Source organism: Mauremys reevesii, linkage group 26 (assembly GCF_016161935.1).
Source record: "Mauremys reevesii isolate NIE-2019 linkage group 26, ASM1616193v1, whole genome shotgun sequence".
Lineage (NCBI taxonomy): Eukaryota > Metazoa > Chordata > Testudines > Geoemydidae > Mauremys > Mauremys reevesii.
In genome coordinates this window covers 3,209,211-3,236,736 of record NC_052648.1, presented here as the reverse complement: position 1 = coordinate 3,236,736, position 27,526 = coordinate 3,209,211, and the positions used below count along the sequence as shown (strand labels likewise).

The following is a 27,526-nucleotide window of genomic DNA, read 5'->3' as shown; positions in this document are numbered from 1 at the left end:
ACTCCCAGTTCTGAGGCAGCCTGCTCCACTGAGCTGGGGAGAAGGATCCTCTCCTAAAGCAGCAGCCGCAGGTCAGAAAAGGCCTCGAAAGGACATGCTCTGGATGTCACAACCTACACCACAGCAGCAACCACCCAAGATCAGAACCCCTGTCATGCTAGGCGAGTTCCTGCCTCAGACAAGGGCACAGACGGAGCCAGGAATTGAACCCTGATCTTCTCAGCCCTAGGCCAGCACCTTACCCACATGGCCATTTCTCTCCCTGACGTGTGCTTTATAAAGAATAATCCCTAGCTCTTACACAGCCCTTTTCACCAGTCGCTTTTAAAGCGCTTTACAAAGGAGTTCAGGATCACCAGCCCATTTTACAGATAAGGAAAGGGAGGCACCGAGAGGGAAAGCGACTGATTCTTTGGGGGCCCTAGCACACACCACTGCCCCTTCATTTCTCTTTAGATCACTGCGTTCACAGGACTCATGGACAGCTGATGGCATGGGGCAGGCAGCAGGTGCGTTCTCAGGAGCATGTGCATGAGGGGTTACCGCCGTAACAACAAAACCACCCCCTTCCCCTATCTGCTTCCCACTCTCCACGCGACCCGGCAGCAAGGAAATTGCACCATCTCCAGCGCTGCCCGACGGCCGTCTGCACGGCAAGCGCAGTTCTGGGCAGAAAAGTGATGAGGTAGCAACAGCGACTCCTTACTCAATCGCTCTGCTTCCCCCGGGGATCCGCTCTCCTCTGCTTACTGACAAAGACGTGGGTGGGTTGTTGTTGTTGATTTTAAAGCCGCCTCTATTCCCATGAGCGCAGCTGTGTGGGATTTGCAAGCAGCCCGATTCCGTTACAGCCCACGCATCATGCAAAAGATTCGATGCTTCAGGTTTCACAGGCCACGATTCAGCACGTGACTCAGGCACTGCAGGCAAGGGGATGACATTTCAAGTTGGATACGTGCTTCCTGCACTGGTGCTCGGGGGGACAGAATGTTTATGATTGGGTGGGAAATGGGGCGTGAACCAGAACTAACCCAGCTTGGCTCTCAGATCCCAGGCGGAGTTGCGGGGCAGTTAGGAAACATGGTTTACTTGCTAAGGGCTCATCTTTGATATGGCATCACCGAGAGGAAGGGGAGGGGGGATCGCGTTAGGGAACCACACGGAGACTCGGGATCCGTTCCCAGCTCTGCCACAAGCTCCCAAGGTGGCCTTTCAAAACGGGCGGTAATAATCCTTTGTCTTGTCTCTTTGTAAGATCTTCGGGGCAGGGACTGTCTCTCACTGCGTGTCTGTACAGCACCTAGCACAACCCCGCTCTGATCTCCGTTGGGACCTCTAAAGGGAGGAAACTGAGGCACAGAGACTTGGCCACGGCCACACAAGGAATCTGGGGCGGAGCCGGGACTTGAACCTGGGTCTCTGTTCTGTGGCGTAACCACCGGGACCCTCCTCTCTCCGTTGACTGTAGCACGTTTCAGCCTGGAAGTTCTCTTTGGAATAAAGATACCCGGCCATTATTAACCAAGGAGCACTGAGCAGGCTCCCTGCACTGAAGAATCTGCAAGGCTAAAACCCTCTAGTTAAAAAGGGGAGCCGCTGGCCCTCGCCTTGCGGATGGATCTCTGCCGGACGACGGCCCCAGAACCACTCGCTTCTTAGGGCTAATAGCCGATTACAAGACTGGAATCCCTGCAAGAAACGTACTTTAAGGAACCAGGCATTAGACGGAAGGAGGCAGAGAGGCCCGAGGGCTCAATAAAGGTTTCTCTGAGGGGGTCTGTGCTGGGAGGGGCAGCACACGCTGATCAGAGGTGGTAATAAAAGAACGGGGGTGGGGGGGCAACAGCCCTAAAGATAACTCAGGCCCCACAAACTGCAGCATAGGATGGGGAGACTGAGCAGCTCAAACCGCTCTGCTACGGGCAACCCCACGGGCTTTAGAATAACCGCGGCCTGCGGGCCTGGGGGCGGCTCTCAACACAGCCCGCTGACCCGAGGAGGACAAGGACCTTGATTAGCATTAGGTTTGGGGCACCCGGGACGCCTACAGGAGCGTTGCTGGCTTTGAGGGGTATCAAAGTAACATTAGAAAGAGTTGCCAACGCTCGTGAATTTATTGCAAGTCTCGTCCTAATTGGCCGTTTGCTTCCACCCCAGCTCCCGGCAGTCCTGTGACTCAGATCATTTACACAAAAATGCATGTTTCTAGCTCCCCTGGTCCCAGAGATAAGCTTGACTAGGTGCCGCCTGGAGGCTCAAACCTCAGAAAGCAAGTTACAAAGAAACCTCCCCCCCCCCCATTTTAAAATGTTGGGGTTTAACCCCAATCTCCTGATTCTGGGGTCCCAACTCCCGGTTTTGGAATGCCTGGGGCTGGCTGTACATAACCTGTCTAGTTATCGAGGCTACTTCTCCCCCCAGCCCTCAACCACCTCACAGGCTGCACTGAATTTACCCTCCCAACCCCCGCGTGTCATCCCCATTTTACAGGTGGGAAACTGAGGCCCAGCAACGCTGAACATCACACAGCAAGTCTGGGACGGAGCAGAGACTAGACCCGTATCTCCCTTGCCTGAGACTCAGACCAATCACTGGACTCCTTGATCTCATTAAAGCGTATTCGAACATGCCTGACACACGGCTGACTGCTATGGAAGGGCAAGCTCCCCCCATTGCCCCTCCCTGACTTTTTCTGCAACCTTTCCAATTGCCAATCTAGTTCCCCCCTCCCCCCCCGCCCTCTTATCTGCCCGCGGGGTCTGGCGAGAGGCTGCAATCGCTCCCCGGCCTGCAGCAGAAAGATCTGGCTCAAAAAAAGGGCCCCCAAAGATGACGCGGTTCGCAGGGGTTTTATCAGCTTGATCCCCACGCGACAGCTGCGAGAGCAAAAACGCACGTGGCGGGGGTGGGCGGGGGAAGGACACCTCCCCGCCCCAGCCCTGAGCTGCCTCTGTCATATGTCAGCCAAGCCAGCAAAAAGTTCTTGTACTTTGGGAAAAGGAAAGAGAAAAAGAGGCGAAAAGAACCCACTCTCTGCTCTAGATTTCTCTTACATCCCCCAGTCGCTTCAGTTCCCAGACCTTAGCTGGGACTTCCCTTTCCTCTCATTCTGCTCAACAGCCAACCTCATTTCTCTGCTCAGCCAGCTAATGGAGTAAAGCGCTAATCAATATGTTAAAGAAAGGAAACTGACCCATCTGCAGTCATTACGAGAGACACACTATCCATTGCCCCGCAGGACCGAGACTCCCTGAAGTACCAACACGCCTGCACCCACTCCCTGCCTACATAACCTCTCGGACCCCGATGTAATAAATTGCTACATTGGAGGCTTGTCTACCATAGTGGGTTTGCATCGAAAAAGCTACTGCAGTGAAGACATGCACAGGTGTAAGGAGAGCCCTGCTTCCTCCAACCCCACGGTAGCGCTAAACCCACCTCAGAAATCCCCAGTGAGAGCTGAGGGGGAAATTTCCGACTTAGACTGGTGTCGGGAAAATCAGTTGAGTTTTTAACGAAAATGAATTTTTTGTTGCCAACGATGTCTGCACCCGGAGGAGAACTTAGATATTTTCCCAATCGGAGACAGAATGGCTGAAAATTTTTGCCCCAAAACCGTTTTTAAGTTTGGTTTTCAGACCACACGTTTCTATTTTCTGGCAGAAAACAGAAATCTTCTACAGGGGGAAAAAAAAAAAAATCTCCATTTCGGGACCGGCTCTCTCCGCAAGATGGCCATGCCCTGACTTCATTGCATTAAAGTGCCAAAAAACATTACCAGCACTCTCCATCCAGGGGAGGCAGGTTGGCCCCGAGAGTCCGCGCTTCCAGCCCTGATTAGACAAAGAAATGCTCCTTTCCCCTCCACCCAGGGGCGGGAGAGCTCAGCAGAACATTAGGAAGTGGTTATTGAAGTCTGGGCATGATAGATAAGCCATCAAATAAGAGCAACGCAAACAAGAGACGGTAAGACACGGGGCTGGACAAAGAAAGGCTGCATTCTAGAACAACAGGGTATTACAATCAGTGGCTGGAACTGATGACCTGAGCAGAGAAATGAAGTGAGAAATGCAATAAGACCTGAAGGAGAGTTCTGTGAAGCTCAAAAGCTTGTATCTTCCACCAAGAGAAGATGATCCAACAGACGCTCTTACTGCCCCTACCTTGTCTCCGTCATGAGAAATGAAATCGTTCTGCAGAACGTCCCCCGGAATTAGGGGAGTCTTGTTGCTTATAAGGGAGAGACGCAGATAGGAAAACAGGAAGGATACTGGTGGATCTCAGAACTAGGGTATCAGATATGGGATCTGTAAGGTTATGTCTACACTACATTGTGAACCCAGGCTCAGATTCAGATTTCAGTCCACACCCTCCTACTGTCCACACACAAATCTGTCCGACTCGCAACAGCAAACACTCAGGACCCAGGTCCTAGCATCCTCCCAAGGGGATGGGTCTGAACCTGGGTCCTGCTGTGACTCGGGTCCAAGCCCTGTCATTTTGCAGTGTGGACACAGCTCAAGCCACAGACGCGAGCCAGAAGGTCTGCGTAGTGCAGTATGGATGTATTAGCACAGTTGTGAGGCCTGGATCCAGCAACTGTAAAACGAGGGATGGGCTTGGAAACACCGAATTCACAAACACGGATCCCACAGACCCAGGTTTGCAATTCAGTGTGGACATATTTTAAGTGACAGGGAACACATCTGCTTCGGTTTTTGTGTGTGTGTTTGTTTTAATATAGGGACTTCTACGGTCCCTACTGGGAAATTAAGTGCCTGGTTCAAGTCAAAGTTTGGTGTAAGACAAGGGGGACATGGAATCCCCATCACTTTACATCAGTGGTTCTCAAACTTGGGCCGCCGCTTGTTCAAGGAAAGCCCCTGGTGGGCCGGGCCAGTTTGTTTACCTGCCGCGTCCGCAGGTTCGGCCGATCGCGGCTCCCACTGGCTGCGGTTTGCCACTCCAGGCCAATGGAGGCTGCAGGAAGGGCGAGCCGTCTACTCTACAGCCGATGGAAGCAGCTGATGGCTGTTCCATTTCATGCAGGAGGCAGTAGAGATGGGAGTGGAATGGTTTTAAGACAAATGAAGAAGCGAGAAGGGGAGTAGGATGTGAAATCAGGATATGGGATTAGCTGTAATCGAAGAGATTACAACCGTGGGAACACTGTAGAAGACAAACAGGTGAGAGGATACCAAAGAACGTTATGCAAACGCAACCAAGGTCAGTCCAACCTACAGGCCGACCACGACTAGATGGTGGGGCAGCGCACGCAGGGACATAACTGAGCTGGGTTTAAATGGAGGAATACGCCACGGACAGGAGCAAACGTCAACGCTTCCGGCTCCCCATATCTGCAAAGATGCTTTGGGATGAGAAGAACAGTCCACAGCATTTAAGTGCCTCAAAATCTTTAATGTATTTATCCTCCCAGCCCCCAGAGGGGTTGAGAAGTGCTCTTAGCCCCAGTTCAGAGCCTCAAAATGGGAGTGGCCCAGAGGCGCGGAGTAACTGGCCCATGGTCATACAGGAAGTCTGGGGAGACGTGTCACAACCCTGGAGACAGACAGGCCGGCAGGCTCTTGACTTCAAAGACCCTGATTTAAGCCATTCATGACTTTTTTTGCTTCAATCATTTTTTTTTTTAAATCTCTTCTAAATTTGGGTTCTCTTGATTTGCCTTCTGCATTTTGAGCTTTAAAAGCGTCACTTAAAAAAAGCTTTTGCTCGAGGGACAGAAATTTTCCTTTCATTAAAAGAAAATAATAAAAATCGAAGCTGCGATTCTCACGCACTCATGAGACTCCAGGAGCTGGAGCTTTAGAAACAAAACACACCAGATACCTCAAGACCGGCGATAAAAATCTGCCACACTCTGCAGATCCGCACCGTGATACTAACAGCCAAGAGACAGGTTTTGCTTACATTAAAAAAAGCTCCCCATAACTCCTCCACCATCACCCCCCCCTCCCCCCAGTGATTTTTCCACAGCATAAACCATTAGTGAAGTCTCTCTCCCTAACAAAAGTAACATCCAACCCAAAGCCATATCCTGAGGAGCAATCAAAAGAGAAAACTGGCTCTATTCAAAGGGTGCCTTTGAATGAGGAATCCGCCACTTCCTCCACCTCCCCAGACCCTCATGCATTTCCCCCTTTTCAGCTTTAATTGCCGGCTGAGTCATGTGAACAGCATGAAACTATTTACAGCACCTGCCCCTAAGGGCAACAGACTCCTGGATCTGGGCACAAGGTCTGAAGAACCAGAAAGCTAGTGAGCTGGGGGGGGTGAAGGGAGGAAAGTGTCATTTTGATTGCAGGCAGGGGGTGTGTGTGTGAGAGTGTGCTTGTTTGTTTGAAACAATCCTAAAAACCACTAGCTACCGGCTGCCAAAAGGCCGTCCCACTGACACGAGATGAAGGTAGAACAAAGTCATTTTCCAGATCTACAAGGTCCCTGTGTTTGCAAAGCCCGCACTTTTCCGGTCTGTCTATTGCCCCATCATTTAGTGGATTGCCCCATCATTTAGAAGAAAATCAAAAGCGATGTCTCCTCCAGAGGGCAGGGCTTGTTTTTCCTAACAGTTAATAGCAGCCTATGCTAACTGCAGAGTCTAGACTGTCTATAAGCTGGAGATAGGGGGAAGGGTGGTAGAGAAATTAGTTTCCACCCCTACTCTCACCCCCCAGCATACAGGTTATATGAGAGGTTGCAAAGTTCCCCTCCCTTCTATAACCTTAGGCTGCTTTAAACAAAAAAAAATTTAGGAGGGGAAAAGTTCTGGAGAGGAAAAGGTGAAGTCGAGATTTCACAACAGACTAGTGATTGCTGAATGCCCAACTCAGGACATTGTAAAGTGGCCTGATTTTCAGAAAGTGCCAGCATCCCACTCCTCTGCTGCTTTAAGATGTCCCTAGCTGGGCACTAAACACTTTGCTGCTCTTTTCAAATCAGGGACGGCCAGGCAGGTATTTAGAATGAACCTGGGTATGCAAAAACGTAGCATGAATTTTGCAGGGCATGCCCTAAAGGTCAGAGCGAGAGGCCACATTTCCAGCATGAGATTTGTAAACCCCTGACTCCTCGGCGCAGGGCCAGAGAGCCTGGCAACCTACGGTCTCCTTTTTCCCCTTCCAATTCCTGGAGTCCCACAACTCTAATATCAAATGTTCAGCACCATTCAAGAGGGGGGATCTCAAAGCAGTCCATGAATATTAAGCTTCACGCCTCCCCCACCCACACACACTGGTCACGACGCTTTAGCCCGGCTGATGTACGGATGGGGAAACTAATGCACAGGGAAGGGTAGCGATGGGACAACAGAACCGAGACCCCAATGTTCCAAAGGGCAGAACTGTGCTCCAACCACTAGGCTACCTGGTATCTGCATGCACACTCAACAGATCCCTGGACAGGAGAACGCGCCCCACGGAATGCACCCAATTTAGACCGTTCCCACGGAATGCACCCAATAGCCCAAGGCACTTCTATTCTATTTCTTGGAGGGCAAGTGAGGGGGTGGGGAATTCCATACCATCGGGGGCTGTGGCATGCACCCTCCCATTTTAATGATTAATCAAAGCCGTGCTCCCGCCTGCTGAATTCCGGGACAGCCGTGAGCAAACCAGAAAGCAGCTGGCTTTCGCATTAGTACACAGGAAACTCCAAAAGGGGCAGCAACAGGAAACTCTGAGGCTGCGTGTTGCAAACTCACTTAAGTTCAATACTCCCGATATTAGTAAATTGCGGTAAGAAAATTCATCCGGAACAGAGAGGTCAGAGGTGGGATTCTCCACAATGCACCAGTAGCACAAAGGCACCAGATGGATTTTTTTTTTTTTTTTTAATATGTAAAGCACTCTGCAAGTTGTGGGGGCAGGGTGCGTGGGTGCTCAAAAGCAGGTGTTGCCTTAGACAGTTACGATGCTGACTAAATACAGAGCGGGCTTATTTAATAAGAACCTTTCTGCGCCAGCGGCCGAGGTGGCGTTACACAGCACTTTGCCGTGCTGCGGAGCCCCGTGTTTTGCAAGGAAGGGGCAGCTGAGTCGTTGACGTTCTGCGTCAGGGTGCAGAACCCGGATCCCATCGCTCACGCTTAGGGCTGGGAGCAGGTTCCACCTGATCCGGAGGAGGAAGAATCCCTCGCGGCTTAGCGCCTGCCTCAGCTTGCAAGGAAGGGGTAGAAGAAAACGAGGGTTCCTGGCCTGACCCCCATCCCACTAACTCAGTCCCACACACTGCCCTCCCACCCCACGAGTATCTTCTGTAGAGATCGGCGTACAATGTGTTCTGCTCCCCGTGTGTGCCCAGATTTCAGTTCATAGCTGATTTGTGAATCAAGCCTAACCACCCGCCTCCAGCCAGCGGCCCTGGTCGAGTGGTTACAGCGGAGTCCAGAGACCCGAGTTCTCTTCCCGACTCCCTGGGTGAGCTTGGGCAGGTCACTTCCCCTCTCCATGCCTCAGTCTCACCCTCCGCAATGCAGGGCTGAGAGTTATTTGCCTCTCTCTTTACTGCTCAAGTGTGTGAAGCTTAAATAATTAGGGGTTGCAGAGCCCATCCAGCGCCTCAGATGTAAAGTGCTCGAGAGGGACTAACCCTTAAAAATATATTGCAGCCAGGTGTCAGCTTTTATTTTGCTGCAAGCGTATGGCAGAGATAGGGGCTGCCAGTGTCACGGATGTCATAGGTTTTATGGCCCTAAGGGACCCTTTATAATGGTCCACTCTGACTCCCCTGCACCGCCAAACCCATAGAACCTCATCCCGTAACTTCTGCAGCCAGCCCATAAACCCCTGGCTGGGCCACGGCCTATCTTTAAAAGAGAGAGATATCCAGGCGCAATTTCAACACTTCAACTGCTGGAGAATCCACCCGAGCCCTGGCTCAGTTGCTCTGATGGTTAATTCCCCTGCCTGTTGAAACCGTACACCTTGTTGCTTAGGGTGAATTTGTCTAGCACTGCATCTCCTTGTTACATTCTCCCCCCCGCTAGCTTAGGGAGCTGCCTCTGATCAGAGATCTCTCCCCAGCGTCATGTGGCGCAGACGCTGGAGGGGGATCAAATCCACCCGAAGAGGACAGGACGTTTTGCTGCTGGGGCGGGAGGTGAATAAACAGAAAACCAAAAGGGCTGCGTTCAACCTTCGGACTCCCCCTCCCAGCCGAGTCAGCATTTACAGAGGAAAGGCTCTGCTGATATGATATCAGGGTGCCCAAGAGGTTTGTTCTTGAGAGGGGGGGGAGGGGAGGACCAGTGCAGGTAGGAAAAACTACTATTCACAAGTAACCATTTCCGTGGGCAGGTTTTCAGCCATCTTAAGGGGGGGGGGGGTCGGTGGCAATAGACAATTACTCTCCCTACTCTCCCCCACCCCCAATATACTTTGGTGCCAAACTCCCCTTGATTTCAACAAGAAAAGGGCACCTCCATACTTTAGTCAGTGCCAAAAATAGGAGTTAAAAGTAGCTTCGGCTGGGTGGATCCAAGGGGCTCAAAAGGAAGTAGATGTCCAAACACCCATTGTCTTTTAAATACCCTCCTCGCGCACACACACACCCCTCTGAATTCCCAGGCTAATTGTTGTGGTTCAATAACCACATTTTCCTAAATAACGAGGAGTTATTTACACAACTGATGAAGTGGGTCTTTCTTAGCCCAGGAAAGCTTATGCCCAAATAAATTTGTTAGTCTCTAAGGTGCCACAAGGACTCCTCATTGTTTTTGCTGATACAGACTAACATGGCTACAACTCTAAAACCATTTTCCTAAATGTTTCTCTCCTACACAGGAGGAAACTGACCGGGGCCAGATTCTGCAAAGGGTTTCAGCTGTGAGGAGGTGCATTGACTTCCAGTGGGATGGAAGCCCACCGGAGCGCTTGGCTGAACTGAAGGGGAGATGGAAGGAAAAGCGTGAAACTGACAACATGCACTAGATCTGGCTGAAAGGGTTTGAAATTAAAAAGAAAATAAAGACTAGATTAGATCGACAGAGGTTGAAGTTTTCCTATTTCTGCCTCCCGGCTCATTTTTGCCCAGCTCTATGCAGAGCTCTATGAAATGTACGAAGTAAAAATGAAAACCCTCCTTCCTCTAACCCATCTCTCCGGTTAACGTCACCTTCGGTGTGACATGTAATGGCTAAGCAGGGTTTCAGGCAGCAACATGATTTTTAAAGGGATAGTTTCGCTATCACTAGGAGAGCCAGTGTTGTCCAGGGGACAGAGCACTGCACTGGGAGTCAGGAGACTTAGGTTCTACTCCCAGCTTTGCCAGTGACCTTGGGCAAGTCACTGCCTTGCTTTGCGACTCAGTTTCCCCTTTCGCCATGGGGCTATCTTGTCCAGAGGGACTACAAACTCTTGGAGTCAGGGACTCTTACTGTGTGTCCAGTCCCCCACACAGCAGGGCCCCTAAAACCAGCAAATACTTTTGTTCACGTCTTTAGGCACCAAATTAGACCCACTGACTTCAATAAGGCTGGCCAGGGAAGTAAGGTTTCCAACAGGACTGTTTGCAGGATCAGGGCCTTTTTTTTTTGGCCGTTGTCCCCTCTCCTGGATGATCGTGCCTGCTTCACGTGTAGACTTAACCAGCTTTTGATCCTTACATTATTTCAGTAGCTGTTTACTTGCGCAGCAAGAGAGTCAAGGTCGTTTCAGGGTTTTCACTACAAACCCTGCCTAATTCTTAGGATTTCGTCACTCGGCTATAAAAATTCACTCAGGCCCAGAACATCGCCTGCACGAACAGAGCCAGGCAGCTATTCGCTGCCCTTTGAACAGCACCCGTTAGCTAGGAAGATTTTAACGAGTGGAGCGGAGTTTAATACACTCCCAAAATTAACCTTAAAAGCGGTTGCAAGCAGCTGATCGTGAACACGAGATAGCGACAAGGGTAAAGCAGAAAATGTTCTACTAGATCAAAGAAGTAGATACCTCCCCGTGGTGCAGATCAAAAGCAACTTCATTTGAAGTCTTTTGCGTACGCCACTTAAACACGGCTGGTGTCACCGGCGTTACAATGAAAGAGGAAAATTAGCCCCAGTGCGTGTTGTCTTACCCTGGTCTACCCTTGAACATCATACCAGCGTGACGATCTCGAGGGGGAGAAGGGGTATGGTTATACCAGTACAAGCCTTCGCGTGCAAACAGTTACACTGATATGAAGGTGGTTTTTATTAATGGAAGGCGAATACGCTATAATCTTTACCCCTGTGTAACTGCCTCCACAGCAGGGGCATTGTACGGCATTGAATTAGTCGAGTACAGTTAAAGTGGTACAACCTTATAGTGTCGACAAGACCTTGGCTTGTCCTGTTTAACTGTTGCCTCTGGGGCATATGCTAACACAGAGCTTTCCTCAAAGGGTTAAAAAAAAAAATTAAGCTAAGCAAAAAGGTGCTAGGCTGTTGTGATTGTGCAACTAACTGTGAGGCCAGCAGGAGTCGAACGAAGGGAGTGTTGGCTTTAATATTTTGACATAGTTTTGGGGGAGGCGAGTGGGGGTTGGCATTTCCAATATAGTTAGTAATTAACCAGGGCAACAAGTCAGTTATCCGGGTGCCCTTCAGCCTGCTCGCGGTGCAACGCCAACGTCCCGCAGCTCAGCGCGAGAACTAGTTTGACAACTTTGCTGAAAGTCCCGCTGTGAGCTCCCCTCAACGCCCCATTTGAAATCTCTGAACCTGTAAGAAGCTTTTGTGCGGACTTATCTTTCCAAGGCAAAAAGAAAAATGAAGCTTTGTTTCTTCTGGCATGAGAACGCCCACTGCCAAATCAATCATTAAGCTGAGGGTGAGGGGGTGTGGGGGGACGAAGGCTGTGAGAAGAGGTAACATGGTTCAGTGGACAAGGTGTTGGACTGGGGGCGCTGTAGCGCAGACTTGTCCTGGGAGTCAGGGGCACTTGGGGTCTGTTCCCAGGTCTATCATTGGGGCAAACCACTTCACTGCTATGGGCCCGTCTACACTAGGGTGGTGCTTTTACACCCAGATAGCCAACACCTGGCAAAAATCTTAGTGCAAGCTGTACTTTTACCTTTGTTCACTGCTCAAGGGGAGCAGTAAGAAGCTAGGATTCAACTCAGTCAGCTGCATGGAGCTAGAACTGCACCTTGTCTTCGCTACACTAGGATTCCACAAGGCGTCGGCTACTAGCGTTTGAGCATCTCTTTGGCATTAGTGAATTCATCTTCAAAACACACCCGGTGGGGCAGGACCATTCGATTATTCCCATTTTACAGATGGGGAAACTGAGGCACCGAGCCAGCAAGTGATTAGCCCAAGGTCACTCAGAGGGAGTCTGCAGCAGAGCAGGGAATTGAACCACACCTCCTGCCTCTCTGCCTGGGGGTGGAGAGACAGGCAGGGTAACGTTTTCCAAAAGCACCGAAGTCCCATTTTCAAAAGCAACCTCAACACCCAGGTCCCCATTGACTTTCAATAAGACGCAGGGTGTGGCTGACACTAAAGATGCAATAGCGAGGACAAATGCCACAGTGAGGGAAGGGGTTCCCCCAGCACTCGATGTAGTTACTCTGGGGTAACTCAGAGGGAGAAGCCAGGTCAATGGAAAAATCCCTCTATCAACCAAGTGCTGGCTACGTTGGGGCTTCGGCTGTCTTAACTACATCCCTCAGGGGTGTGAATTTTTTTTTAAATACACACTTCTGAGCAACATACCTAGATGGACCCGAGTTCTAGGTGCAGACCAGGCCTTGGGCTCCTATGTCACTCCCGAAAACAGGACTTGGGCACTTCTGGAAAATGTTACCTGTGCTCTAAGCCCTAGTCCCCTGGGAGCCTGAAACAGGCCCATGACCTCAGAGGGGGTCCACCCTCTACAGGGACACCAGTGGGCAACACCGATGCAACGCGGTTCCACCCACCGGTTCTACCCGAGGAGAAGGCTGGTCACAGGGCTACAATTCCTCTGTTTCTAGTGCTAACTTTCCTCTGCCACAGATTTCATTGGCGGTCCCCGCCAGAGCCCCGGCCCCGCACTGCGCAGAAGCAGCCTTTCGGAGCATTCCAGGAACCCAGCAGGTCTGCTGCTGCTTGTTCTCCATCCACTCCTCCTCAACCTCCTTTTCTGTGCCTTGCCCCTACACCTTTTCCTGACAAGCCAGGACAATGGCCTGGCGCCTGGCCCTTTGTGCATGCCCCTTTGTTCTGCTCCCTGGGGAAGCTGTCCAGCATGCCCGTGGCCAGGAGGTCGACCTCTGATCTGACCTCAGCTGGTTCAGTAGCGCGCTGGCTCTCCCGTGGACTGGCTTCCTCACTCAATAATCCTTGCTCACGCCCTGAGATCTGGGACCAGGTTCCTGGGGGTGGGGAGCCTTTTCCTTCCCCAACCCATTTAAGGAACCCCGGATCCCCTTTCCCACGGGGCCTTGCGGTGCTCCTGAGGTCAATCAAAACCTCGTGTTGGCCTCGGGCAAGGGGTGGCGCGTTCTGTTTTCGATACCACCAGAGAACGATCTGAGCCCAGCGGATTATCCGCCTCACCCTGAGCCTTCTGTTCACCAGCCCAGCCACCATGGCTCTAGCGAGGAAAGTCACAGGGTCAGGGAACACTTCCCTAGCCACCTCGCAAGCCTTAGATCCCTTCGCAGGGCAGAGGGCGTCAGTAGTGAGACCTGACGGGGATGGAAGGGTTAAACGCGGGGGCAGGGGGCTATTGAAGTGAGAGGGCTTAGGGAGATCATTCAGACTCATGTTTCACTAGAACTCGGCCACTCCACATATTTAAGGCACATGCAGCACAGTGGTCTCAGAGCAGCTATTTGAAACTCAGATCGATTATGGTCTCCCTAAGCACTGCCCCCACAGCCCCAGCCCTGGGAGATTGCCAGAGGGGGCACGCATCTGCAGCACGCTAGGAACAGACTAGTTTACAGGCAGCTTTGTCCGCCTCGCCCTGCACCTGCACCAACCCCGAGATTCCAGGCAGAGACTAACCAGCTACAGCATCTTCCCAGACAGGAGGGAAGTTTCACCAAGGAAGCCAGGGGCTTGGGTCATGCTTGTACAGCACACAGAGGCCCAACCTGGCTGAGGCCCCTGAGCACTCCTGCAGTATCAGCTGTTAAGTTGTAGGAGTTCCCTTCACTAACAGAAAAGCATCCCCTGTCCTATGGGGCAGGGCTGGCAAGTGCTCGGCCCAGAGATGCAGAGGAGAGGTAAGTTATCCCCCTTCTGCAGAGACCCACAGAGATGAAGTGACTTGCTCAAGGTTACACAGGGAGTCAGTGGCAGAACCCAGGTCTCCCAAATCACAGGCCAAATGCCTTAGGCCCCAGGCCAGCCCTCCACCTGTAGGCCAGCCTTGATGGAGCAGATTTTCAGAAACGTTCAGCGCCCACTAGCAGGGCCACAGGTTCAAAAGAGTCCTCATCAGCCACCCGGCAGAGAGCGCTTCTGAAAGTCCGGCCCTCGGAGCGGAGCAGTTCATACAAATCACGTTGTGGGTAGAGAGAGGAAACAACGAAGTAACAATGCATGAAACAAGGCTAGACGGGGGGGGCGGGGGAGATTTTTCAAAGGCACAAGGGGGAAGTTGAGTGCCCAACTCCTGTGGACAGTCAATGGGAGTTGGGCACTAACTGTTCTTTTGTGTGCCTTTGAAAAATCTCCCCCAGAAGATACTTGTCAGACTCTGACCTTCCATATGGATCTCCATTGTTGCTCACATTTGGTGCAGTGACTTTTTTTTTGGAAGCAGTGTCTCAGGTTTCTCTCCTGGGGTAGTACAGCACCCTGTCCTTCCCCCTCCCCCCACCCCCCTCTCTTAAGGAAAGAGGTTGGGAGAGGCAATTGCTTAGTCAAGGTTAACGTGATGCTAAATGCGATTGTGTGCCCGGGGCCGGCTGGTGTAACAGCAAGCCCAGTTACTCCCACTAGTAACCTGAGAGTAGCTCATTTGCAAATGCAAAAGGATCCCCAAACCAGCACCTGTCTCCTGCTGGATTTTCCAACCGATGAGACACCGCATGGAAGCCAGAACATAAAGACGACAGGCAGATAACTCCCCCCCCCCTCCCCCAAGGCTTGTCTGTCACCTCTCCCGACAGCCTTTACGGCCTCAGGCTGAGAAGCCGTCTATTGGAGTCTTACAAGAGTAACTAGAAGCCCGGCATTTTTGGCAAATGTGCAAGAACACTGAATAAAATGAAGACAAAAAAAAAAAAAAAACATATTAAACAAAATAACCTCACCCCGCAACTGCGGCGCCTGTCCGGGCTCGGCTGCCCGCTCCAGGCATTGTGACCTGGCAGTGCCATTCGCGTTCAGACCGGCCACGCCTCCATCGTGACAGGGACAGCCAGGCCCGATCTGAGCCAGTGGCATTGTAACCTGGCACAGGAGGTGGCAGCAGTGCCCGCTCACATTTGGTCTGACCATCCCTTGGATACCATGACGGGGTGGGAGCTGGGCCAAACCCGAAACTCTACTCCCCCCCCCGCCATACACACAGAACAAGAACAAAATTCCCAGAAACTTATGAAAAATAAGAGTGATTTCACGGGACTCTACATAGAACTAGAACTAGACAAACCATCAGAGAAAACAGGGAGGAGGAAAGTTACATGCCACACCCAAGAGTTGCTTAAACGGAGACATCTGCAGAATTAGGGCAGAAATGTCTGCTGCTTTGAGTCTGATTCTGTAATGTCCTACACCTTGCACAGAGCTTTACCCCAGAGCACAGTGGGAGTAACATTGATTATTTGCACTGAGACAGCTCCTGGCAGCCCCTGCCCAAAGAACTCCCTCTCGAAAGGGGCAAGGTTTGGGAACAGAGACCCAGAGAAGAGACTTGGCTCCAGGTCCCCTCTGGCAGAGCTAGGGACTGAACCCGGGTTTCTCAAGCGCCAGCCTAGTGTCTTTACCGCACTGGAGTTGCGAGCTTCACGGGTGCCGTCGCATAGCGATCAGAATCCTCGTGCTCAGAGCTGGAAAGGGGGGGAAGCTTGCAATGGTCAGACACGTCAAAGTGGACTTTGTAGGAGGAAGTTAGCTACTCTATGGAAACCGGCTCGCGTTTTTAATAATCCCCAACCCCATTCGGACTTATTTCAAAGGTAGCTTTGCTGCGCTCTGCCCAAGGGATGGAGAAAATGCAGCAGGTCCCGCCGGAGTTCAGACAAACCTGGTAACCCTGAGCAGGTAGCATTTGAGTTACACATGCTAGTCTTCCTGCTTTGTAGGGATCCGGCTTGGATGCTGTGGACTCTCGAGGGATGCTGCCAAATGCCCCCTTGAGCCAATGCTTAAGTGCGATCCAGGACACCAGCCAAGGTGTACTGTCCTCTGCCTCCCCCCAGTCGCACATAGGAAAACAAGGCAGGGTGGGTGTGTGGAGGGGATATTAGACAGGCACTAAGAGAATCAAGTAACTGCACAAGGGGGAAGATAAGAATTTGCTTTTGTCCTTGGCTAGAGTTACTGGCACCCGGCTGAAGCAAGTCTTGAGTGATAAGCAGCCCAGATTATTCCTGGTATTTGGACTGTGCACAGAAGCATGCAGGGCTCGAGGAGCGCAATGGGGAGGGAAGCGCTCGCAGCGACTCTGCAAGCTCTGGCAAGGACTCGGTGCAAGTCACGGCTGACCCCAGTTTTAGGAAATGCTGCAGCGAGTGGCGCCTATGAAAAGCGAGTATCAGACCGTGAACCTCCGATCCTCTTAGGGGAGGGACAGCAACCTCCCAGGAGTTTGAGGCTTCGTTCTCTATGGGGCAGGGACCAGCTTTTTGTTTCGTCTGTACAGCACCTAGCGCAGCGGGGGCCCGGTCCACGCCCAGGGCTCCTAGATGCGGCAGCGATTCATTAGCCTCGGTGATGCTGGTAAGTCTCCCGGCCATGAAGGAATCGTCAAAAGAGGATTTAAGTTACATTTAAAAAAAACCCTGCATCTTAAATCTCAAGGGGAGAAAATAAACGAACTCAAGCTGGCGTGGCGAACGGGAGAGCAGGGGCGAAGGAAGTCATAAAGTACTCGCTGTCAGTAACTCCTCCGGGGACAGCACCTCCAGTAGCGTGGCAGAAACCATACCACACATCCTGCTAACAGGCGTTGTTTACATTCCTTCTGCTCCTTCCCAGCGAGCAGGGCTGCTCCCCATCAGCTGCGGCTGGAGCCCAGTCAAAAGCCTGCGCTGGAGGGAGGCCAAGCGGAGCTCCCGGCCAAAGGCTTCGCTCAGAAAGCTCTGGCGGAGGTCCAGAGGCCGACACGTTTGCTTTCTGACATGCTCAGCTGCGGGGGGAAAAGGGCTTTCCCCAAACCAGGCGGGTCTGCAGCGCTCTCCTCCGCCCGCAGTGCAGGCACGCCGGGGCTGAAAGCTTCAGAAGAGAGATGTACAGTGCTTTGAAGGACCGAGCTCGCCGTGCCCAGCCTGGACAGGAAAGCAGGGCTGCAGCAGAGAGCTTCTGGCTGGGATGGTCAAATGAGCTCAAGGGAATTATGCACTTAAGTCCCTTGGGGGGCTCTTGAAATATCCAAACTCTGCTCCCTGGATCTGGTTTTGCCACTGCTGGCCAGATCAGTGCCCTGGCATGGCCAGCAGCCCTGTTCTCATGCAGAGTTAGGTGGCAGCTGCACCAGCTCATGCCTCTTAAGGCCCACCACTGGAGCTGCACCCAGGGGAGCAGGTGTCTGGAATGCTCTCTGGCATTTTAAAGCCATGGTGCTATCTTGACTTGCTCTAAGCAGGGTTACGCAACTGTGCTTAAGTGGCCGGCAGCCTGTCTACACTAGCGTTCCCACATCTGCTCCCACTGGTAGAGCTGGACGTTGCTACAACAGTGATGGCATTGCCCTCAACCGAGTCAGCTCCCTGCGCCCCAAAAAGAAAACACAAACACAGCCTGACATAAGGGGGGGGGGAGCCACACACACAAAACCCGGAGTGTTTATTTGTCTTCTATTTGTGAGTCTCAGAGTCGCATCTTCCAGCTTTCGTCTAGAACCACAAAGGCTAGAAACATACTTTACTGCAAAACAAAAACTGAGTCTCACTCTAATCACATGACTCCAGGAGCTGCATCTCGAATAGAAATGCCAAATATCAAAAGACTTGGGTTACAAAAAGCCACAAGTGTTGGCAAGCTCCGTCGACCTAAACAGAGTCACACAGATTTTCTGGCCCAGCACAGTGTTAAATTAAGAACCACAAAACTTTCAACCTGTTAACAAAAACACCATCAAACAAACACCTCAGGTAACAAGCTGCTATGTTCGTCACTTCCAGTTTAACATTAGCTTCCAAAACTGAATCCTTGTCTTAAAAGCTGCGAGAGGCACACCAGACTGTGATCTTGCTCTCCCAAGAACCCACAGAGCACAGGGTTTTGGCAGTAACCGGGTGACAAAACAGGAAGATCACAGCTGCTGTATTTAAAAGCTTTTTCCACAGATAAAAAGATCCTGTCCCCCCCACTCTCTATTTACAGGAAGTACAAAAGAAGCCACATTAAGAAGATACAGATCAGCCAGAGGAAGGTGTAAATAAGAGCTCAAGACGACAACACAAGAAGAATTAATATATTAAGAAACAAAAACAAAAAACCACATGTACCTTAGCGATATGAAAGGATCAGCCGTGTTTTGGAAAGGGAGTGTGTAGAGCTCATAGTAACACTGCAAGGAGGCAGTGTGGGCCAGTGGATACAGTGCTAGACAGACTCCGAGAATAGATGGGTTTTAAACCCCAGCACTGTCCCTGACCTGTTGTGTGACCCTTAAGACAAGTCACTTCCCTCTCTCTGTGCCTCAGGAGTTTCCCCTCCCCACTCTGACCATCTTCTCTTTTTAATCTGCAGACTCATTGGGGCCAAAAAATGTCTTATGTGCACGTACAGCGCCTTGCACAGGGGGACCCAGACCTCAGCTGGGGTCTCTAGATGTTACTGGGACACAAACAGTAAGAGTCCATCTAGGTCAGAGGAGGTGGAAAGAAAGGAAGACTCCATTTAAACCAATCTCAAGGAGGTTTTTTCCCCCTCTAGGGTCCAACTATTTAAAATTGATCAGATCCTGGAAAAAAGGGTTAGTTGCACCAAAAATTTTAAGCTATGGGAGGATGAAAATGCTGTCCAATAGCTAAAGAGGAACAGACACACAGGACAATCAACAGCCCTGTGATTTTTCTAAGTCGGAAAGCGGCATTGTACCGTTACGGAAATAGACGCACCAAGGCTCCTGATCCTTCTAGCAAATACTTTCTCTGCGAGTATTGCTCCGACGGATCCAAGCGCGCCCACTCGCAGCGCCCTGGAGCTATCGCAAACACCGGGCGCCCTTGCCAGCTGATCCCCTGGAGCCGTTTCTCTTCCCTTGGCCAGGGACCCCAAAAGAAAAGGTCACAGCCAATTAAAAAAAAAAATCACCCCCAAAGCAGCACAAACCTCCTTTTGCCCCCCACCCCCATCCCGCTCCATCTGGATTCCATCTGCTGCTACTGTCTGCGTAGCATCCCCTCCCCCCAGCCCTAAACTCAGATGGTACTTAAACACATACATCAAAGGAGCCTCGGAGTGTCTGGGGAGCCCTGCTTTAAGCACATTTCCTTCTATTAGCCAAAGGCTTAGGGATTCAATACCCAGCTCTGGCCAATCACCGAGGGGGAAGGGGGGGGGGGGAGAAATGAATGAGAGGAGAGAGAAGCTTTGCTTCCCCAGAGCGAGGCTTGGCAAACAAGGAGGCAGGGGACCCACAAGGGAAGGGAAGGAAAGGCAGGGGCAGAGGCTGTTAAAGAGTGAAACCCAGGAGAAAGCTAGTTTATGATCTCCAATCCGGTACAGAGGACTTGCACGGGCCTGCTTTTAGAGAGAGTTAGGCCCATGCTTAAATCACATACTTAATCAGGGTTGAAATGACCACCCTTCGACTAGCCAGTGCCCCTGCCTTCACGGATCCCTGCAGAAGGACTCCAGGAGGTCAGATCTGCTTCGGAAACCAACGGTTCCGGAGATGCGGCGCACCACACGGGCTGGCTTTTCCAAAAGCCTAAAGCCAACACAGGGGAATCCCAACGGCGAGTTTGGAGTGCTGTGTGGATGTCTACACGGATTCCCTACAGCATTTGCAAGCCAAACATTGCAGAGCTGTGCTAGGCCATGAGAACCCGACCAGAATATCCCCCTCGAGACACGTCTCCCAGCCAAGCAGACGGACGCACGAAAAGCAGAGTTTTAAATAAATAAAAATCAGATTATTAAAGCCAGAAAAAAGCGGAAGCGTTATTGACACAAGTAAAAACGTTTGGTTTGAAGACGCGTGCGCCCAGATACTCCATTTAGACTGCACACGGTGGAGTCATTCACACCAATGCAAAACACCTGCATTAGCACTGGGGTGAACGACTGACCAAGGTCTCAGAGTTCCCTGGTTCTTTGACTTGGCCACCTTCCTTTGAAGTGGCACCAAACTGCTCCCGGTGGCTCAGGGCCACGATCTTAACTGGAGGTTGGCAGCGTGTGAACTACAAGGAACCAGGCAAGAGAGCGCCGCCTCCCTGCAAGAGGCGGCAAACATTTCCAAACAATGAAATCCATCCAAGCCCCTGAAGCACAAACTAACAGAGGTTTGGGCTCTCCAGTCTCTCTCCTGGAGAGTTCATTCACACACAGCGTCAGACCCGCCTGCCACCCTTCAAAATCCCTTCCAAGCTACTCCAGCCATTCCTAAGACGTCCAAGGATGTTTCAGCCTCTTGGCACGAGCAGCTCTCAATACACCAGCATTCCCAGCTTAGCCAGGAATGCAACACACCTCTTGACATCTTAAAAGACATCTTAATTCTGGCAATGAAGAGGAGGCAATTTCCCCACGCATCAATGGGGAAGGACTCCTTGACCCGGCTCAAGGTCCCCAAGGGATTAAGTACTAGAGATGCAGTATTAAAAGTAACCGGCTTATAAACTCAATGCGAGCAAGTCATTTAAAGGGACATTGCCTTCATGGGTACCTACTTGCTTGAACTGCTCCTCGTAAGTCCAGTCTCCGTGGTCTGGAGCCTGCTGCTGTAGCTGCAAGTGTCCCTGATGGCTCAATCCAGACGACAGCCGCTCCTGGCCCCCCGGCAGCCTCTGTGGCTCGCCTCGGTACTGCTGGGGGGCCTGCGGCTTGCGAAGAAGCAGAGATCCCGGCCCAGATCTCACCGCTTCTGTGGAGCCCAGCCCTCCATCCTCCCCCATTTCTTCATCCTCTTCATAATCGTCCTCCTCCTCCTCTTCTTCTTCTTCCTCTTCCTCCTCCATGTCCTCTTCGAAGTCATCTTCATCCCATTTGCGCTTCCTAGAGTTTAAAAAAAAAAAAAAGAGGGGGGAATACAGAATGTTCAAGAGAGCTCGCTAAAAAACAACACGCAAACAGAGATGCCACCTGATTTTATGTACCCCACCTCCATGCCAAGAACTGGCCCTCCCTCCCCCCCACGGTGGAGAAGGCATCAGATTCAATGCAATCAAGATTATTAGAGGGACACTTGATGAAACCAAAGAGGGGGCAAATTGAGAACTGGTAGAGGAAATGCTTTTCACACACCCTCCACCCCACGGCCTGTGGAACTCCTTCCCACAAGACATGAGAAAAAAGTATAATCCTCCTACTCCAAGGCTTCAGCAGGAAACTTCTCCTGGGGAAGGTTGTCCCATAACTGCCCACTGCAGGGCTCCTCTGGCTGCTGGTGAAGACTGGACCCTTGGTCTGATCCAGACTGGCTCTGTTCTATGTAGGTTCTTATACCATGCCCATCACCGCAGCAGCTGAGGCTCAGATCCCCAGAAGGTATTTAGACTCCTAACTTCCACTGATTCCAATGGAAGTTGGGTGCCTAAACCTGAGCATTAAGCAACACAACTCCCACAGGTCACATGCTGTTTGGGCGCACAGGAACACGGGCATTACCCATTCCCAGGCACCACCTTTCCCTTGCGCCATTTGGAGCATTAGCATCTTACATCAGGCCAGCAACACGCTGCGGGGTTAAGAGGTCACTGGATGAGGCAGCTCCCCACCCCTTCCAGTGCTGCATAGTCAATGGCGCCTTTGCAGAGGCTAGTGAGAGAAGCCAAGGGTTGATCCCTTGCTCTCGTATAGAGACTTTGCATCAGCAGAGCTCAGAGCACTCCACACAGCTGCTCAATATCGTGTTCCATTTTACAGATGGGAAGAGACTTGCCCTAGGAACACACAGCAGGCCAGTGGCAAGATAGAACCCAGTCCTCTCGAGTCCCAGTCCGGTGCTCTAACCAGTAAGAACTGTTGCCTCCCAATTTAACGGCTACCTGGTGCCCACATTTGGCTGCAGAAGACTTGGACATGAACAAGAAAGCCCGTCTGCAGGAGAGTCTTATTTTATCTCCTACTAGCTTACTACCCTAGAGCAGGAAAGCCCGAGACAGGCTATACATTGAGAGGAACATCAGGGCAGGATAAAACCAAGGAGTCTCATTACACAGCCCTTAGCGGCCTAATCAAAACCTCACTGATCCAGGAAGCCAGCCAACGGTTCCAAACTCCACAGTGCAATCAGGCAGGATTGCGAGTCCTCCAGAACTTGCCCCAAAAAGCTTACAAGAGAGAATGAAGGGTTCGGAAGGCAAGGGCCATCTCTCACTAGCTGGTTGTGCCCAGATCTGTCGGGGCCTCTCTGTACGGTTTGCATTGCAAACAATTAGTAAGAGTTTGCATGCGAGAAGAAATAAATAATCTATTCCACACACTAGGCAATAGACACACGGAACATTTTCCAGTGTCCGTGAATAACTGGGACAGTTCTGTCCACTCTCCACCCCAGCCCCTTCCTCCAGGCGTACATACTGGCCAAAAGGAGATGGTCAGCTTTAGCACAAAGCAGTCTGATGGTGCAGCTGCAAACCTTTTTCCTTCTCGTAATAAAATAAAAAAAAAGAAGAGTCACAATATTTTACACACACCCCCTTGGAAGGCCATCTACTTAAGCCAGCTTCTGCTCTGATTGACAGTGGTGTGAATTCACAGTAACTGCATAGATTCCTCTGCTACGTCAGATCATCGCTGGTCCCCCGAACGTACCCATCCAGACTGAGTCAAAGTCCAGTCTCTCTTCCATCATGGCGACCCATCCTCGCTGGAAGTAGCAGCACACCCTTCAACTGGGAACTGCGCCCGAGACCTTGGGATTTAGATTTGGTGCCACACCGCCGAGGGACCCGTTTCTACTGGAGACATTTTCTAACTGGTTTCAGATAAGCCAGGCAGAGCTGCGGCACTGACCCAGTCTGAGGTGATCTCAGGCAGCCTGGTTCCCCACCCCAGCCCCAAACAGAAACAAAAACAGGCCTCCGCTAGGACTCCAGCCAGCTTAGCTGAACCAGTTTGAGAACCGATGAGAAGTTTTTCCCTTAGTGACGACAGCCCTGGATCTGAGCCCACATGACTGCTGGCCAGGAAGCTCTCCTCTCCTGGAACAGGAAAAACAAACCTACCAGTTGGGCTGGTTATCGACGAACCCTAACATCAGGGTGGGGACACCTCGGGAATGCATGAAATAGACAGGGATGGGGAGGCCCAGCTGGAGCCCGTCAGTGCAGACACTCGTGATAGCACCGGGAGGGGTTCTCCCCACTTCCCCGAGCGGCGGCAGCTAAGGCGACAGAAGAATTCTTCCCTCCGCCTAGCGCTGCCCACGCAGGAACTTAGGTCAGCTCGACTCTGTGCTCAGGAGTGTGGATTTTTCACACCTCTGAGGAAGGTAGCTGAGGTGACCTAGTTTTTTTTTTTTAAGTGCAGACCCAGCGTTGTGGCAGGCAGGATTAGCACCTCCCGGAGAAAGCCCTAAGCTGAGCTTAGTCTTGGTTAGGGAAGCTTCCTTCCTGCTCCTTCAAGGGGCAAAGGGGAGAACCAGTCTGTAATAAAGGCAGCAACCCAGCTCTCTCTTTTGCCAGCATTTCAGCTCCCACCCTCCCCACTTCACTGCACGCAGGTTTCTGGCCACATCTGGGTGCAGATCAGGGATGGAGACGAGTGAGCGTGTGCATGCAGGGGAGGGAGCGGGGGGGAAAAAATAGGAATCTCAGCTCTCCAGGTGCCAGGTGAGAGTCGGGGCTCAGAACAAGAGATGGTGCTGGCCCCTGAGAAGTGGGGGAGCAAGAGCCATCACTGGGCCTGCACGGCTGCCTGAAAAGATTAGTGTGTCATTCTGTGGGAAGGAGAAGCCTTAAGCTCATACCCCTGTCCCATATACATTTTTGGTTGGGTGGGGGAGGACAGAGGGTTTATTACAGGAGTCTCCAACGCGCCCGCGCCCTGGCCGGCAGTCGAGCCTCTGCCCAGTGTCTGCGGCATTTCAGCGTCGCCGCCTCTCGATGAGGTCGCTTGCCGCCGACAAATGACGTCACTGAGAGGCGTCGCCACCGAAATGCCACAGAAATTCGGCGGCATTTCAGCGGATGCTCGACTGCCGCCACGGTCCTTTGTCTGGCGCCTGCCAGAGGAAAAGGTTGGTGACCACTGGTTTATTAGCTCTAGGTCCCACTGAATTTCCATTCTCCCAAGGTTTGCCTGGCACTAGAGTAGCCCTGCACGGTCCCGTTTCTCTGTGCAGGGACGTGTTTATTTTGGTGGGCAGCGCTGAAATCTCACTTGGGATGCTCCAGGGGAGTGGCCGGCAAGTTGACCCCATGGGAGCACACTTTACATTAACAGATTCTGTGTAGAGATGGTTTATAAAGGAATAACAGATTAGATGATACAGGCCTGTAAGCAGACGGGTTGAATGTGCCATAGGGGGCTGTTAGCGTGAACGCCGCCATCCCACAGACTGGCCGGGACCTCAAGAGCTAAAAGCATGAGCTGAAGAGTCAAGATTCCCTAACTGGCCGGGTAACGGGCTCACCTGCTGCAGATCAGGCACAGAGGATCTCCAACGCACTCACCAGTGGTTTACATGAGCACATCAGTACCAGGTGTGTGTAAGTGGCTGTCGGCTATGGTTCTAAGCCACCTATTAGATCGATTAACCATTTATTAAAACGGTCATTTATACACTGACCCTTGGTAAGGAGTGTCACTGTTCTGGGTCTACACCGGTGAGTTTCCTGAGAGGTTTGCAAGTCTGCTCTGAGCAAAACGGTCCAATCGTTCATTTCTGTGCCACATGCCCCCCCCGGAAGGCTGGTACCACACCCTGGTTGCATCCAAAAAATGTCACCCCACATGCAAGAGAGGTTTGCAACAGAGCTGGGCACAGATTGCCAATAAGGAATAAAGCGGACACATTCAGCTCTAAAGGCAGGAGCCTCCACCAACTGATCTAGAAAAGTAACAAGTTAGCTGGCAGCAGTAGTAGGCACTTGTCTCCTTACATGGCCCCACCACTAAAAGGAGGAGGACACACCCTGAGCTGGTAGGTTACAGGTGCCCTATGGCTGATTTCTCATCATGCACAACGGGTATCTGCAATTAGAGACTATTGCTCTTCACTCCAGCAGAGTGAGGTTTTGGGAACATACAGCCCTGTCACCTTCCCCAAGGAGGTGTGGATGGGCCCCACCTCTCCGCCTGGTGAGGTCGAGGTCCGCTCTGCCAAATGTTTGCTCCAGGTGAATGCTCTGCCAGGGTGCAACGGTGTATTTTCCTTTCAGGTTAGACAGATATTAAAGGGAAAGGTGGGCCCATGCACTGAGCCAGGCCCCTGGAGAGCCCCCAGCACTGCCGCTTGGCTCCTGCCACTTGCAAATAGAGCGGAAAAAGAAAAGGGGGAATCAAATCCAGTGCATCCGTTTAACTTGAAAGGTGGCTAGTCCTGCTATGGGTGTGAACTTGCCTTAAGCAAACAGGCTCGCACAGAGGAAGGTGCGTCACCAGTTCGACTTTTAAAAAAAGGCAGATTTTACACTTCAGGTTTCCAGTCCCATTCCCCCTCGTCAGCCAACAGTATAATTGTACCAGATGCGTCATCGTTCCCATACTTTGCTGTCACTGTGAAGTCACAAGTGCCATAGAGACCAAACTTCGATCCCTCACCCCCCAAAATTCTCAGCCCCCCCCCCCCATATTTGAGCTAAAACGAGAATCTCCATAAAACTGTTTGCACTACAGGACATGTGACACACATCTGAAAAGTTCCGATTCCATCCTGTGGAGGGCAATGGTGGACACACACTTCAGTTTATTACAGTACAGTGATTCCCTCTCTACTCCCAACTCCACAAGTTAGGTAGAGAGAGAGGGGCAGAATCCAAGCCCAACGTTTTATTTTCATGGCTCAAGCTAAGTGAAAACAAAAACAAAAAACACCACAACCAGCAGAAGTGACTCAAAATAATGACTTTTAAAAATTATTTAAATTTTCCATTTTAAATGATCTAGCATCAGAAAACTGGATTTAAATTGGACAGCGACCCTTTAACTCAACTGAAAAAGGGCCCTATTGCTATCCCAGTGAAATATACTGAGATGGCACTTCCAAAAGCAGACAGCTGTTGACAGACAGTTCCCGCGGCTGTCCAAAGTGCCCTGTCCTATATGGGGTGGCAGGGGACAGGTGGCCTGGCACCGGCCAGAGGCAACAGAACAACCTGGTGCCTGGGTAATTTAAGACTAGACAGGGCTGCTTTAAGGACTCTGCACTGGCTGCCAGAGAAGACGAGGACCAAATTACCCTGCAATTCCTACAATTGTAATGGAAAGCTACACCTGAGTACGGCATGTGTGTCCCAGCATGCTCCAGAACGACCACAATAGGCATGGTCCAGAGATGCAGACAGAAAAGTATCCCACCCCCTCCCGCCTCCCCCAGGCTGAGTCCATGGGATTCTCTCCCAAAAAGCAGGTCCCAGGGCTGCCCCCAAACTGGTTCTTCCCACCAGCCACCAAAGGTCGATCCTGCCCCTTGCACAGAGGGGAAGTGCTATCGGAGGCTCAGCAAAAAGCTATGGCATTGCAACATTCTGACTGTACGTGGGCAAGACCTCTCTCAGCCCCCACTAGGGCTTCAAACAGAACACAGCCCCGGAGGGGGTTTTGGCAATGCTCTGGCCCGTCGCCATATGGCATCATGCCATCAAAAATCAGACCGGTGGTGGAGGCTAAACCATCCGGCACCTGCTTGAGAAGCGTGGCACCTGTATTTATACGGCAGAAGGGAGACATCGGTGCGAATCCCTCAGCGCACCACACGATTTTAGTGAACATGAGACCTGTATGCTAAAATTCTGTTAAATAAGCGCGATGGTTTTCAAACATGCAAAATCTGTTTGTTTATGGCGCTTTTCTTAAATCAAGAGGCGTCTCTGTGCAATCTAAGAACGCTCCTGTGTTAATTTGCATAAAACCAAGCTACTTTACCTAATTAGGATGTAACAGACCGGCTAAGTGTTATAGTATCCCCATTCAGTGGCTGGGCCAGAAGATAAAAGCCTACTACTGTTAAACATTAAGGGATGTACTCTTGTAGCCCAAGGAGAAAAGGCTTGTATTTTCAGCAGTGACGGTCCCCAGTTCAACCCCTGCTCACAACCCGCGGTGGAGATA

The 27,526-nt window shown here is 51.4% G+C and overlaps 1 protein-coding gene across 4 annotated transcripts in view; it reads right to left on the bottom strand.

The window, feature by feature from the left end:
* ARID3A (AT-rich interaction domain 3A) overlaps positions 1-27,526 on the bottom strand; it is a 92,674-nt gene that overhangs the window by 50,896 nt on the left and 14,252 nt on the right. For 3 of the 4 annotated variants that reach the window (XM_039515476.1, XM_039515474.1, XM_039515475.1), the window contains exon 3: positions 20,980-21,304. In XM_039515476.1, the coding sequence (XP_039371410.1) occupies positions 20,980-21,304 (325 nt within the window). Of the gene's footprint in view, positions 1-20,979; positions 21,305-25,817; positions 25,953-27,526 lie in introns of those variants that run through there. The other variant, XM_039515477.1, reaches the window with a different exon arrangement.